The sequence below is a fragment of the Delphinapterus leucas genome, unplaced genomic scaffold (assembly GCF_059928025.1).
Source record: "Delphinapterus leucas isolate spDelLeu-1000000601 "Yukka" unplaced genomic scaffold, BTC_Dleu_Yukka2 spDelLeu_asBTCV2_sq31, whole genome shotgun sequence".
NCBI classification, from domain to species: Eukaryota; Metazoa; Chordata; class Mammalia; order Artiodactyla; family Monodontidae; genus Delphinapterus; species Delphinapterus leucas.
The window spans coordinates 14399113-14415366 of NW_028322240.1; the positions used below are offsets into that span (position 1 = coordinate 14399113).

General features: G+C 36.3%; 1 protein-coding gene across 2 annotated transcripts in view; it reads left to right on the plus strand.

Moving 5' to 3' along the window:
* The window catches only part of LOC149743986 (transcription factor SOX-30-like), a 42536-nt gene extending 27491 nt beyond the window's left edge, over positions 1-15045 (plus strand). Inside the window, exon 5 of one of the 2 annotated variants that reach the window (XM_089905919.1) lies at positions 13309-15045. In XM_089905919.1, coding sequence (XP_089762045.1) covers positions 13309-13690 — 382 coding nt within the window. In that variant the 3' untranslated portion in view covers positions 13691-15045. The remainder of the gene's footprint in view (positions 1-13308) is intronic. The other variant, XM_089905920.1, reaches the window with a different exon arrangement.
* The last annotated feature ends 1209 nt before the right edge of the window (positions 15046-16254 follow it).

The following is a 16254-nucleotide window of genomic DNA, read 5'->3' on the forward strand; positions in this document are numbered from 1 at the left end:
TTCACACTGCAGAGGAAATAGACTTCACTAAAATAGTCTGTCCCTGGTGGTCCATTGGGTAAGACCCTGTGCTCCCAATGCAGGGGGCCTGGGTTTGACCCCTGGTCTGGGAACTAGATCCCGCTTACATGCCACAACTAAGAGCCTGCATGCTGCAACTAAGAAGTCTGCATGCCTCAACCAAGACCTGGTATAGCCTAAATAAATAAATAAATATTTTTAAAAATAAAAAATAAAATAGTCTAGTCAAGTCAGTAAACAAAAAACAAGCAAAAAAATAAAAACAAAAAAAGTAGCCCTGGAGAAGTGAAAGAGTCACTGTCCAGAGTTCCTACAGTATATTACCTAAAACGTCCAGACTTCAACCAAAAATTATGACATGCATAGAAACAGGAAAGCACGATTTGTACATGGGGGAGAAAAACAGGCAAAAGAAACTACCTGTGATAGGGCCCAGATTTCAAATTTGACAAAGGCTTCCAAGCCATTATAAATATATTCAAACAATTAAAGGAAACCATTTTTAAAGAAGTAAAGGAAGTTATGATGATGATGCCTCTTCATAGAGATACTATCAGTAAAGACATAGAAATTATAAAAATAGCCAAATGGAAATTCTGGAGTTGAAAAGTACAATAACCAAAATGAAAAATTCACTAGAGGGGCTCAACAGTAAAATTGAACGGACACAAGAATGAATCAGAAAACTTGAAAATAGACTGGTAGTGATTATACAATCTGAAGAATAGAGCAGAAAAAGAATGAAGAAAAATGAACAGAGCCTCAGAACACAGTCATCATTAAGTGTACCAGTGTATCTATAAAAGGAGTATCAGAAGGAGAGAGGAGAGAGAAAGAAGCAGAAAAAAGTACTTGAAGACCTAATAGCTGAAAACTTCCCAGATATGATGAAAAATATTACACATTTAAGAAATTTAATGAATTATGAGTAGTGTAAAAGCCAAGAGATCCACAGCAAGACACATCATAGTAAAATACTGAAATCCAAAGCCAAAGAGAAAATCAAAGTGAGAGAGACAGACAGACACTCATCATGTACAAGGAAACCCCAATAAAATGAACACCTGACATCCCATGAGAAACAATGGAGGCCAGAATACATATTTAAAGTACTGAAAAAAACCTGTCAACTTACATTTAGTGAAGCCATGTTTCAAAAATGAAGCCAAAGTAAAGAGATTCTCAGATAATCCAAAACTGAGATTGCCAGCACACTTGCATTGTGAGAAATACTAAAGGGAGTTCTTCAGGCTGAAAGTAAGTGATCACTAATGGTAGTTGGAATACAAACAAACAAAATACCAAAGAGCCCAGTAAAGGTAAAAATGCAATTATAAAAGATAGTATAGGAAATCTAACAAAGAGTGGATATATGTAATGTATATGTATAACCAATTCACTTTGCTGTACAGCAGAAACTAATACAACATTGTAAAGCAACTATACTCCAATAAAAATAAAAAAAAAATAAAAGCTAGTATAAAAAGACAGTATAAATCTTCTTTTGACTGGTTTTCAAAGCAGTTGTATAAAACAATATGCAAATAATTGTTTTGGTGGACCTATAACATATAGAAATGTAATATATTTGATAATAAAAGCATAAGGAAGTAGGTGGAGGCAAAGTTGTTTTAGAGTAAGGAAATGATGGCAGATGGTAACTTGAATCCACAGGAACAAATGAAGAGAACCAGCAGTAGTGAATAAAAAGGTTAATATAACAAACTTCAAAGTATATACTTGCTCTCCTTTCTCTTCTCAGCTTATTTAATAGGCATAAAATTATATAAATTAATAATCATACCAATAGATTGCTGGTTTTATAACATATAGCTATAATTTATATAACAATAGTAGTACAAAAAGGGGGAAGAAGGAGTAGAGCTATATACAAGCAACATTTCTATGTTTTGGGACTTCCCTGGTGGTCCAGTGGGTAAGACTCTACGCTCCCAACGCAGGGGGCCTGGGTTCAATCCCTGGTCAGGGAACTAGATCCCGCATGCATGCCGCAACTAAAGATCTTGCATGCTGCAATGAAGATCCCGTATGCTGCAACTAAGACCCAGTGCAGCCAAAATAAATACATATTTTTTTAAAATTTCTACATTTTACTGGAATTAAGTTAGTAAAAATCTGAAGTTGATTCAGGTAAGGTAAGATGTATATGATTAGCCCTAGAGCAACCACTAAGAAAATAACGAAAAAATAGTGGAAAAGTTGTTAAAGGAACTAAAAAGTTATTTAGAAAATATTTACTTCATGCAAAAGGAAGCAGTAAAGAAGGAATAGAAGGCCACAAGGAAAATACAAGACACATAGAAAACAAAAAATGGCAGACATGAATCCAGCTGTTTCAATAATCACATTAACTGTTAATGATTAAACAATCAAAAGGCAGATATTGTATAACTGGATAAAAATCAAGATCTTAACTATATGTTGTCTACAGTAGACACACTTCATAGTCAGACTCTTCCGAAAAATGGGAGGGCCTCATTCCATGAGGCCAGTATTGCTCTGCTACCAAAACCAGAGAAAGACAACTTAAGAAGGAAAAACTGCAGGTCAATATCTCTAATGAATACAGAGACAAAAATCCTCAACAAAATACTAGCAAACTGAATTCAGCAGCATAACAAAAGGATTATACACTGTAACCAACTTGGATTTATTCCAGGAATGTGAGTTGTTTAACATTTGAAAATCAATTAATGTAGTATAGGATAAGGGACAAAACCACACAATCATCTCAATAAACCCAGAAAAAAAGCATTTGACAAAACTGAGCACTTCTTCATGTTGAACATGAAGTATTCCAGCAAACTAGGAATACAAAGAAACTTCCTCAACTAGTTAAAGGGCATCTAACAAAAAAACCCTAACTAACATTATACTTAATGGCAAAGACTGGAGATCAGCAAGACCCACTTAAGATCAATAATAAGACACGGATGTACATTTTTACCACGTCTATTCAACATTTTATTGGAGGTTTAATCCAGGACAATTAGACATGAAAAGTAAATAAAAGGTATCTAGATTGTAAAGGAAGAAATAAAACTATATTTATATATTGCACAATCTTATATATAGAAAATCCTGAGGAATCCACAAAAAAAGCTATTATAAGTAACAAATGAATTCAGCAAGTTTTCAGGACATAAGACTAGTATATATAAAACAGTTGCATTTCTGTACAGTAGCAGTGAATAAATAGAAAATGAAATTGAGAAAACAATTCCATCTACAATAAAATAGAATTTAAAAACCTTAGGAATCAATTTAACAAAATAAGTGCAAAACTTATATTCTGAAAAGTACAAAACACCACTGAGGTAGAATGTCACTGAGAGTTACAGAATAGGGAGCCCCAAGAATCTCTCTCTCCACTGAAGCAATAATTAAGCTGGCAAAACCTGTCAGAATCAGCTGGAGGGGTGTTTAATGGAGAAAGAAGCTGCTAAATTCTGATAAGAGAGCACTGTGGTATTTTTGCCACAGCCATCTCACATTTTCTACTTCAGTGATGGCCAAGGGGATGGTGACCCATGTTCCTGGTGTGACTTGTTGCTATTAGACGAGGCAGTACAGACCTTGTTCTTAAAGCATTATGGTTGTGCATTTTTGACTTGTCTGGTGACTTCCTGAGGAATTGGCTCAGGGGCTTACCTTAGTTTGACTCTCCCAAGCATTCCCTTAGAGCTGGAGTGGCCTCACAGCTAGTGTTTGTGGAAAATATTTAAAGGTATGTACTGTCCACAGCTGCCTGGGTTAAGGGACAACAGACAGGACAAGCAGCAGACAGACTGAAAAGCCTAGAAGAGACTGGGAAAGGAGATATATGGGGAATAGAGGCTTTGAAAATCTCCCATGTATACTGAGGAATCAGTACACAAGGGCACAAACATATCCAGAGCTAGCATATCCAGAGCTAAACACATGTTCAGCAAACACTGGAGAAGACCCTAAGCTTTCACCTCTGACTGCTTTTTAGGCTCTATGTAAATAGGAAATCAAGGCTGAAGAAGACTTGTAAATAGCTTGACCCAAAACTTCCAAAATTTAAAGAAAGATAGGAATCCAAGATGCTCAATGAACACTAAGTAGGGTAAATTCAAGGAGGTACCTTATAATCAAGCTGTCAAAGCCAAAGAAGGAGAGAATCTTGAAAACAGCAAGAGGGAAGTGACTAATCTTGTACAGGAGATTCTCAATAAGGTCAACAGCCAGTTTCTCATCAGAAACCAGGGAAGTCAAAAGACAGTGGCATAGCATAGGGCTGAAAGAAAAGAAACCATCAACCAAGAATTCTATAACCAACAAAACTACCCTTCAGAAATGAAGGAGGGCTTCCCTGGTGGTGCAGTGGATAAGAATCTGCCTGCCAATGCAGGGAACACGGGTTCGATCCCTGGTCTGGGAAGATCCCACATGCCGCGGAGCAACTAAGCCCATGCGCCACAACTACTGAAGCCTGTGTGCCTAGAGCCCGTGCTCTGCAATAAGAGAAGCCACTGCAGTGAGAAGCCCGCGCACCACAACGAAGAGTAGCCCCCGCTCACTACAACTAGAGAAAGCCTGTGTCCAGCAACAAAGACCCAACACAGCCAAAAAAAAAAAAAAAGAAAGAAAGAAAAGAAAAGGAGAGGGAATTCCCTGGCAGTCCAGTGGTTAGGACTTGGCACTTTCACTGCCAGGGCTCCAGATTTGATATCTGGTTGGGCAACTAAGATCCCACAAACCAAACAGTGTGGCCAAAAAAAAAAAAAAGTAGAGGAAGTTCATCACCAGTAAACCTACCCTACAAGGAATGCTAAAGGAATGCTAAAGGAAGTATTTCAGAATAAAATGAAAAGGCAGTAGACAGTAACTCAAAGCCAGACAAAGAAATAAAGAACACTGGTAAAAGTTACTAAAATAACAGAAAAGCCAAGTATCTTTTTTATTTTGTTTTTTTGGCCTCGCCAGAGACATGCAGGATCTTAGTTCCCTGACCAGGGATCAAAGCCATGCCCCCTATAGTGGAAGCACAGAGTCTTCACCACTAGACCACCAGGGAAGTCCTTCTTTAGTTTTTAAAAGCCAAGTATATTGTATTTTTGGTTAGTAACTTTATGTGATTTAAAAGCAAATGCATAAAACATCTATTATAAAATCTGTTAATAGATATAAAATGTATAAGTACATAATTTAGGACAGTAGCAATACAAAGGAAGGAAGGCACTGTATACAAGCAGAATTTTGATATGCTAATGAAGGTAACTTAGTATCAATTCAAACGAGATTGTTATAAATTTAAGATGTTAATTATAATCCCCATGGTAAGCACTTAAGAAAATAACTTAAAAATATTTGAGGAAATTCCCTGGCGGTGGTGGATAGGACTCCATGCTTCCACTGCACCCTTGCACCCCAGCTCAGGAACTAAGATCCCACATGCCACGTGGTACAGCCAAAAAAAAGAAAAAAGGCAGAGTAAGTATTTCCTTATCAGTAATCCCCTTAAATGGATTAAATTAAAAGGTAGATTGGCAGAATGAATTTAAAAAATAATCACACTAAATCTTGTCTCTAAGAGACTCACTTTATTTATTTTAAAAAATAAACATGATATTCACTGAGCAGATTTTTTTTTTTTTGGCTGCACCATGTGGCTTGTGGACATCTTAGTTACCTGACCAGGGATCAAGCCTGTGTCCCCTGCAATGGAAGTGCAGAGCCCTAACCACTGGACCACCAGGGAATTACCACAAGAGACTGACTTTAGATCCAATGACACAAATAGGCTGAAGTGAAAAAATAAAAACAGATATTCCTTACAAGTAGTAACCAAAAGAGAGCTGAGGTGGCTATAATAGTATTTAACAAAATAGGTTTTATGTCACAATTGTTACAAGAGACAAAGACATTACATATTTTATTTATTTATTTATTGGCCACGCTACGTAACATGTAGGATCTCAGTTCCCTGACCAGGGATTGAACCTGGGCCACAGCAGTGAAAGCCTGGAATCCTAATCACTAGGCCGCCAGGGAACTCCCACATATCTATTTTAAAACGTTAAGAAGGGACTTCCCTGGTGGCACAGTGGTTAAGAATCCGCTTGCCAATGCAGGGGATGGGTTTGATCCCTGGTCTGGGAAGATCCCACATGCCATGGAGCAACTAAGCCTGTGCGCCACAACTACTGAGCCCAGGTGCTGCAACTACTGAAGCCCACGCGCTCTAGGGCCCATGTGCCACAACTACTGAGCCTGCATGCTGCAACTACTGAAACCTGTGCACCTAGAGCCCATGTGCCACAACTACTGAGCCCACATGCTGCAACTACTGAAGCCCGCGTGCCTAGAGCCCATGCTCTGCAACAAGGGAAGCCACCACAATGAGAAGCCCGCGCACCACAATGAAGAGTAGCCCCCACTCGCTGCAACTAGAGAAAGCTTGAGCGCAGCAACGAGGACCTAACGCAGCCAAAAATAATAATAAAATGTTAAGAAGATATAGCAATTATAATCACATACATATATAACAACAGTACCCCAAAATATATGAAGCAAAAATTGACAGAATTGAAAGGAGAAATACACAGTTATGTAATAATTGTTGAAGACTTCACTACTTAATTTTATTTATTTTTTATTTAGATATAATTGACATATAACATTATATTAGTCTCAGTATACGACATAATTCTTTTCTTGTGCTGAGAACTTTTAAGATTTAATCTCTTAGAAACTTTCAAAAAAACAATACAGTATTATTAACTATAGTCACTATGCTGTACATTACATCCTGAGGACTTACTTATTTTATAAATAAGGAGTTTGTATATTTTGACCACTTTTATCCATTTTGCTCACCTCTCACTCCCAATCTCTGGCAACCACAAACTGTTCTCTGTATCTATGATTTGGTTTTCTTTGTTTTTTGTTTGTTTGTTTTTAGACTCCTCATGTAAGTGAACCCATATGGTATTTGTCTTTCTCTGACTTATTTCACTTAGCATAATGTCCTCAAGGTCCATCCATGTTGTTGCAAATGGCAGCAATGATATCATTGTGGTTTTAATGTGTATTTCCCTGATGATTGTGAGCACCTTTTATTTTTGGCTGCGTTGGGTTTTCATTGCTGCGCATGGCCTTTCTCTAGTTGTGACGAGCAGGTGCTACTCTTCATTGAGGTGTGTGGGCTTCTCATTGTGGTGGCTTCTCTTGTTGTGGAGCACGGGCTCTAGGTACACAGGCTTCAGTAGTTGCAGTACGTTGGCTTAGTTGTTGTGGCACACGAGCTCTAGGGTGCGTGGGCTTCAGTAGTTGTAGTGCGCAGGCTCAGTAGTTGTGGCTCGCGGGGTCTAGACCGCAGGCTCAGTAGTGGTGAGTGGTGCACAGGCTTAGTTGCTCCACGGCATGTGTGATCTTCCCAGGCCAGGGGTTGAACCCATGTCCCCTGCATTGGTAGGTGAATTCTTAATCACTGTACCACCAGGGAAGTTCTTGAGCACCTTTTCATGTACCTGTTGGCCATCTGTATGTCTTCTTTGGGAAGAAAATGTCTGTTTAGCTCCTCTGCCCATTTTTAAATCAGATTTTTTTTTTTGCTATTGAGTTATATGAATTCTTTATGTATTTTGTATATTAATTATTTATCAGATGTATGATTTGCAAATATTTTCTCCCATTCGGTAGGTTGCCTTTTCGTTTTGTTGATGGTTTCCTTTACAGTACAGAAGCTTTTCAGTTTGATGTAGTCCCACTTGTTTGTTTCTGCTTTTGTTGCCTTTGCTTTTGGTGTCAAATCAAAAAAAAAAAAACTTGCCAACTCAGTTGTCAAGGAGCTTATTGCCTATGTTTTCTTCTAGGAGTTTTAGCGCTCTGGGTCTTATGTTTAAGTCTTTAATCCATTTTGACTTGATTTTTGTATATGATGTAAGATGGGGTCCAGTTTCATTCTTTTGCATGTGGCTGTCCAGTTTTTCCAACACCATTTATTGAAGCTACTATCTTCTCCCAATTGTCTCTTTTTGTTAGTTAATTAATAGCCATGAATTAATTAGCCACATATGCATGGGCTTTTTTATAGCTCTGTTTTCTGTTCCATTGATCTATGTGTCTGTTTTTATGCCAATACCATACTGTTTTGGTTGCTATAGTTTTGTAATATAGTTTGAAATCAGAGTATAATGCCTCCAGCTTTGTTCTTCTTTCTCAAGATTGCTATGACTATTCACTGTCTTTCATGTTTCCAGAAAGCATTTGGGATTGTTTGTTCTATTTCTGTGAAAAATGCCATTGGATTTTGATAGGTATTTCACTGAATCTGTAGATAGCTTTGGGTAGTACGGATATCTTAACAATATTATTTCTTCCAATCCATGAGCACAGAATATCTTTCCATTTATTTGTGTTTTCTTCAATTTTTTTCATCAGTGTCTTATAGTTTCCAGTGTACAGGTCTTTCACATCCTTGGTTAAATTTATTCCTAGGTATTTTATTCTTTTTGGTGCAATTGTAAATAGAATTGTTTTTCTTAATTTCTTTTTCTGACAGTTTGCTCTTAGTGTATAGAGATGCAACTGATTTTTGCATATTGAATTTGTATCCTGCAACTTTACTGAGTTCACTGACTAATTCTAACAGTTTTTTTGGTTGAGTTTTTAGGTTTTCCTAGATACATTATTATGTCATTTGCAAATAGAGACCGTTTTACATCTTTCTTTCCAATTTGGATGCCTTGTATTTCTTTTACTTGCCTAATTGCTGTGGCTAGGGCTCCCAGCACTATGTTGAATAAGTGGCAAGAGTGGGCATCCTTGTTCTGTTCTTTATCTTAGAGGAAAACCTTTAAACTTTTCACCATTGAGTATGATATTAGCTGTGGATACTTTAAATAATGAACGGAAGACCATCCATCCAAAAATGGTGAAGATCAAAAATGAAATAGAAGACTGTATGATACTTTAAACCAACTAGATCTAACAGAAATACGTGATCTCCACCCAACAACAGGATATAGATTCTTCTCAAGTGAAAATGTATATTCTGTAGGATAGACCATATGTTAGATCACAAAATGAGTCTCAGAAATTTTTAAAAGATTGGAACCATACAAAGTTTCTTCTCTAACCATGATGGAATGAAACTAGTCATCAATAACAGAAAGAAAAACTGGAAAATTCACACATACTGGAAATTAAACAACACACCCTTAACCAATGGGTCAAATAATACATCACAAGGAAAATTAGAAAATACTTGGAGATGAATGAAAATGAAAACACAACATACCCAAACTTAAGGAATTATATAGCAAAAGCAGTGCTGATAGAGGAATTCATAGCTGCCCTAGCCTACATTTAAAAAGAAAGATGTCAAATTACAACCTAACTTTATACCTTAAGGAACTAGAAAAAGAAGAGCAAATAAAACCCAAAGCTAGCAGAAGGAAGGAAATAATAAAGATTAGAATAGAGATAAATGAAATAAAAAATAGAAAAACAATAGAGAGTTTAATGAAATAGAGAAAAAAAGGTCAACAAAAGTTGGCTTTTTGAAAAGATCAACAAAATTGACAAACTTTTATAGCTAAGCTAAGAAAAAAAAGAGAGAAGACATAAATTACTAAAGTCAGATATGAAACTGGGTACATTACTCTGACCTCATAGAAAAATGATTATAGGATAATAATGAATAATTGTACACCAACAAGTTAGATAACCTAGATGAAATGCACAAATACTTGAATTACCAATACTGCCTCAAGAAGAAATAGGAAATCTGAATAAGTATATATCAAGAGATTGAATCAGTAATTAAAAACCTCCCAACAAAGTAAAGCCCTGGACTAGATAGCTTCACTGGTGAATTCTACCAAACTTTTAAAGAAGAATTAATACTAATCCTTCTCACATTCTTCCAAAATATATAAGAGGTAATGATTCTAAAGCCAGCATTACTCTGTTACCAAAGCTAGAAAAAGATATCACAAAAAAGAAAATTACCGAATCAACAAAATACTAGCAAACTGAATCGAGCAGCATATTAAAAGGATTATACACCAAGACCAAGTGGGATTTTCCCCAGGAATTGTAAGTGTGGTTCAACATCAGGAAATCAATCAGGGTAATACATTTCATTAAAAGAATGAAGGAACAAAACCATCTGATCATTTCAATTGATGCCGAAAAAGCATTTGATAAAATCCAACACCTTTTCATGATAAAAATCGATTCCTGATTTCAAAACTTAGCAAACTAGGAGTAGAAGGGAACTTCTTCTACATGATAAAAGGCATTTATCAAAAACCGGCAGTTAACATCATACTCAATGGCAAAGGACCAAAAGCTTTCCCCCTAAGACTGGGAACAAGACAAGGATGTCTGCTTTCACCACTGCTGTTCAACATTGTACTAGAAGTTCCAGCCAGAGCAATTAGGCAAGAAAAAAAGACATCTAAAATGGAAAAGAAGTAGAATTACCTCTTTTCACACATGATACTATATATGGAAAATCCTATATATAGAAAATCCTAAAGAATCCACAAAAATTTATTAGAGTGAATGAATGAATTCAGCAAAGTTGAAGGGTATAAGATCAATATACAAAATTCACTTGTATTTCTGTACACAAGCAATAAGCACTCAAAAAAGGAAATTGAGAATACAATTCTTTTTACAATAGCATCAAAAAGAGTAAAATACTTAGGAATAAATCTAACCAAGGAGATGCAAAACTTGTAAACTGAAAACTATAAAACATTGCTGAAATAAATTAAAGAAGACTGAAATAAATGGAAAGGTATTCATGTATATGCATTGGCAGACTTATTATTAAGATGGCAATACTTCCCAAAGGGATTTACAAAATCAATATAATCCTTTTCAAAATCCCAGCAGCTTTTTTGCAGAAATGGAAAAGCTGGTCCTAAAATTTACATAGAATTTTAAGTGACCTGGAATAGTTAAAACAATTTTGAAAAAGGAAAACAAAGTTGGAGGACTCACAATTCGTGACCTCAAACTTACTACAAAGCTACCTTGTATCAAAAAACATGGTATCAAGAGAAAGAGGAGACAAGCCACAGACTAGGAGAAAATATTTTCAAAAGATGTATCTGATAAAGGACTGTTATCCAAATATACAAAGAACTCTGAAAATTCAGTAATAAGAAAATGAACAACCCGGTTAAAAATGGACAAAAGACCTGATCAGATACCTCACCAGAGAACATATACAGATGACAATTAAGCATATGAAAAGATTCTCCATATCATATATCATTAGGGAATTGCAACTTTAAACAACATTGCAATATCACTACACACCCCTCAGGATTGCTTTTCCCACTACACCATGATGCTTCTGTAGGTATTCATTTTCATCCATGTAACCTTTTAGGATTACTCTTTTTTTTTTTTTCAATAAATTTATTTATTTATTTTTGGCTGTGTTGGGTCTTCGTTGCTACATGCGGGCTTTCTCTAGTTGTGGCAAGCAGGGGCTACTCTTCGATATGGTGCGCGGGCTTCTCATAGGGGTGGCTTCTCTTGTTGTGGAGCACTGGCTCTAGGCACGTGGGCTTCAGTAGTTGTGGCATGCCGGGTCAGTAGTTGTGGCCCGCAGGCTCTAGAGTGCAGGTTCAGTAGTTGTGGCACACGGGCTTATTTGCTCCACGGCATGTGAGATCTTCCCAGACCAGGGCTTGAACCTATGTCTCCTGTATTGGCAGGCGGATTCTTAACCACTATGCCACTCGGGAAGTCCAGGATTACTCTTATCTTTACTGATCTTTTTGTTCTTCAGATATAATACTAACTTGTTTTTACCACACCAATATAACCGTGTGATGTTTGCATTATAGCACACTTTAGCACATATCAAGTATATACTACCTGGATTTTAGATTTTTTTAAAATTAAATTCTCCACCAAACCTTGTGTAATATCTTGCCTATATTGAGTCCTAAAAGAATAGTTAGTAGGTGAATTGTTCCTAGCTGAAGAGAAGAAGGCTTTGTGAAGGAAGTAGATTTGAGCACACCCTTGAAGTATTTGTGGAATCCAATGGATGGAGAGATCTAAAGGTGGAAGAGCTACCGAGCAAAGTCATAGTAGCTGCAAGTACAATGCATTCAGGATGTATGTATTAAAGTAAAAATGCCTGAATAAGGATGTGGCAGTAGGAATGGAAACCTGAAACGTTTCAGAAACTAGGTCTCATATTTGTGATATTGAACACGGGCAAGGTCCCTAGCACTTGGAGATTTGGGGGTAGGACACCAACCACTGAAGAAACCCTATATTTACAAAGAATTTGAGATGATAGTCTATTATGTCAATCATACTTATATTTTTAAAGGGAAGGAAACAAAGTTGACCTTTTAAAAAAAAAATGTGGGAGCATGAAATGAAACACCCAACTTGTCTTGGGTTTTGCTAATGAGCATGGTTGTTATGCTTATATTATCTGTCACTAGATGGAGTCCGTGAGTCCAGACAACTTTTGGTTGGACTTTTCTACATAACTCTTCCAATGATTCCTGTTCTGTGCCTTTGAAAAGTGGAGTAATACTTTTTTTTAAAAATTGACAAATGGGTTTGAATGGCAGAATTTTTAGATTTGCCTTACAAGAAAAACCATTAGTTTATAAAACAGCAAAGTGATCTTTTCAATTCTTCACATTCCCACACTCCAAATTTTTTTTTGAAAAAGATCTCTAAAAACCACACTTTAATATCAGTTCTAAATCTTTCTGGTATTGAGTATTTTAATATAATTAATTATTGAAAGTGAGTTTAAAAATTAAGTTGTTATCCTCTGTTCGAGTGCCCTCCCCCATCCCCAAGAGCTCTTGATTTCAACCCAGTTACACATTTCCCCCCACCTCCTGTAAATTTTGCTTCAAATACTAGTAAGAACAGTTGTTACACTGCTTACTAAGTGTCAATATTTAGCACAGCACAGCAGGTGTCTGCATTTCTAAAACCTTACACGGCATAAGGCATCATGAGAGAAAGGCCCAGATAAGTAATTTTTCTTTATTAAGGCTGCCAAAGGTAAGAAACCGGAGGCTGATAATAGGTAATAGTTATAAGCTTACTTTGCTTTATGTTGTTTACTTTGTTTTATGTTGGGACTAGGCAACATGTGGATGAGTACATGAAGTAGTTGCAGAAAGTTATCTTGGGAGCTCTCTAGGCCCCAGTTAAACTTGCTCAGTTAGTCTGTATACAAGGCAACATGTGGACAAGTTATGATCGAATTCCTTTTTTGTCTTTCTGATACAGCACGTGCCCTTATAGTCGGCCTCCTTTTGGCTATGGAAATTTTCCAAGTGCAGTGCCAGAATGCCTTGGTTATTATGAAGACAGATGCCAGAACCATGAGGCTATGTTTTCAGCTTTAAATAGAGACTATCCTTATGGAGACTACCCAGATGAACGTGCTCACAGCGAAGATTTTTGGAGTTGTGAGAGCATGGATGGGACCTCTTACTGTAACAGTCATAGCCACAGTGGGGAAGAATACTTAAATCTCGTGCCTCAGCTGGACACTGGAGCCTTGGAAAGTGTCTTCACAGCCCCGACATCAACTCCCTCTAACATCCAGCAAGTCAATGTCACTGACAGTGATGATGAGGAAGAAGAAAAAGTGCTCAAGAATTTATAATTATAAAACAAATATGTACAGAAAATAAATATTGCTTAAAATATATTCTGGGTCACTTGATGTGAAAAAAAGAGCCTAGAATGCTTTGCTGAGAGTTTTCAGCTGTGATCTGAGGAGTCAAAACCAAATGCAATTTATGCCTTCATAAACTTTTGATTAGTGAAACTGGAATCCTGATGTTTCATCGTAGGAATATTTAAGATATGAAGTAGTTTATTTTTATGGCTGAAATTTGCATCAGCGTATATTATCATTACTTTATCTTGGAACGTGCAAAACACTGAATCCTCACAATTATATGTGAGGGGAAAGGGGGTGTATAATCTGGCATGACAAGTGTGATTTGTATTTTATCTCAGGATACATTTATTTTTCTTTATATGATGTTTTGTTTGGTGTTTATGTAATACTTATGGATGTTTCACTTTTTATGTAACATTTTGAAAATATTTTGATAACTTTTAGTAGTAAATTGGGACTCAGTTACTAAATTTAATTTACACTAATAACCAATTATAAGTTGCAAATATGTTTTAATGGAACCTGAGTAATTCCTTCAGCTAAATTAGTCATTTCTGTTCCTAAACATTCTCATCATCTTTTTTAGATATCTTTTTACATTTGGTATGCATTGTTCTACTTTTGTTATAATTAAATAAACATAGAGAAAATTGTTCTTGTTGGATGTTTTCTGTTTGGGAGACAGAAATAAGCAAAATGAGTATTGCTCAAATGAGAATGGGTTCCATACCACATGCAGATATTCATTTTAACTTAATAGTCTCTAGAATTATACAGATCCTATTAGCTTACTTGAAACTGTATCAACAAAGATGGTGTGCACATATTCTGATGCCATTTCCAAACTCTTTACAGATGTGTACCTATGACTTAAAGACTCCCTAAATGGAAGAGCTCTTCCAGATTTGGTCCAAGCAGCTGTCTTTAAAACCATGGAGTTCATTTAAGAGCACCTGGAATTTGTTTAATTCATAATGAGCAAAAAAATCCTATTTGCGATGTGGCCTCTGGGTAAATGCCCACTTATGGATGGAGAGAACCATATTAGAACAGGATCAGAACAACCAGAGTTGGGATCAGGGTAAAAGAGATCTACAAGACACAAAGTGAATTGATGATCAGAAATCACCACAAACCAATACACTTTTCTCTCAATGATCTGTATAATTTATGCAAATTGAGATCTTTTACTTAAAACTGCTTGGAAATTATGTATGGAAACCTATACTAAGCTTCCAACTTCTTCCTTTACTAAACCTGTTCCTTAAGCAAAGGCTGTTACTGTATGATACATTTCATCAACCATACACTTAATTGTATGTAACATTTCCTCTTCCCAATAAAATTTTTATTTTCACATTTTATATTTATTATTACTCTGTGCAATATCATCTGAATGTGGTTAAAGACCAAAACTTGAATTTCTTGGTAGAGAATAAACATGTAACTTCACATTGGAGCTACAGCACATTTGATGTCTACACCATGACAGATGTCTACACCGTTGTATGTGACAGTTTGAGCCATTTTATCCCATTTCATTTTAATCGCACCTTAGTGACTGAACTGGGTTTTGATCACAGACCTTATTCTTTTTTTTACTGAAGTATAGCTCATTTACAATTTACATTAGTTTCAGGTGTAAACAGTGATTAGATGTTTTTATAGATTATACTCCATTTAAAGTTACTATGAAATACTGGCTATATTCCCTGTGCTGTACACTATATCCTCGTAGCTTGTTTTATACATAGTAGTTTGTACCTCTTAATCCCCTATCCCTATCTTGGCCCTCTCCCATTCCCTCTACTCACTGGTAATCACTAGTTTGTTCTTTATCCTGTGAGTCTGTTTCTGTTTTGCTATAGTTGTTTGTTTTATTTTTTAGATTCCTCATATAAGTGAAAACATACAGTATTTGTCTTTCTCTGTCTGACTTATTTCATTAAGCATAATAGGGAATTTCCTGGCGGTTCAGTGGTTAGGACTCTGTGCTTCCACTGCAGGGGACATGGGTCCCTCATGGTCGGGGAACTAAGATCCCCCATGCTGAGTGATGTGGCCAAAAAAAAAAAAGGCATAATACCCTCCAGCTCCATCCATGTTGTTGTAAATGGCAAAATTTCATTCTTTTTATGGCTGAGTAATATTCCATTGTGTGTGTGTGTGTGTGTGTGTGTGTGTGTGTGTCTTTGTCCATTCATCTATTGATGGACACTTAGTTTGCTTCCACATCTTGTATTTCCCAAAATTATTTGACCAAATATTGTCAGAATATCTAAAAGGCTTGGGTTCCAACTAACACCTTTAGAGAAAGACTGCTCTTGACTTTCTAAATTTGATAATTCAGCTACTTGAAAGTTGGGACTAAATCTATTTTCAGTCTATTTGCAGTGAAAAGAATAATGCTGCTGTGAACATTGGGGTGTGTATATCTTTTCGAATTAATGTTTTCCTTTTCTTTGGATATATACCCAGGAGTGGAATTGCTGGATCACATGATGGCTCTACTTTTAGTTTTTTGAGGAACCTTCATGCTGTTT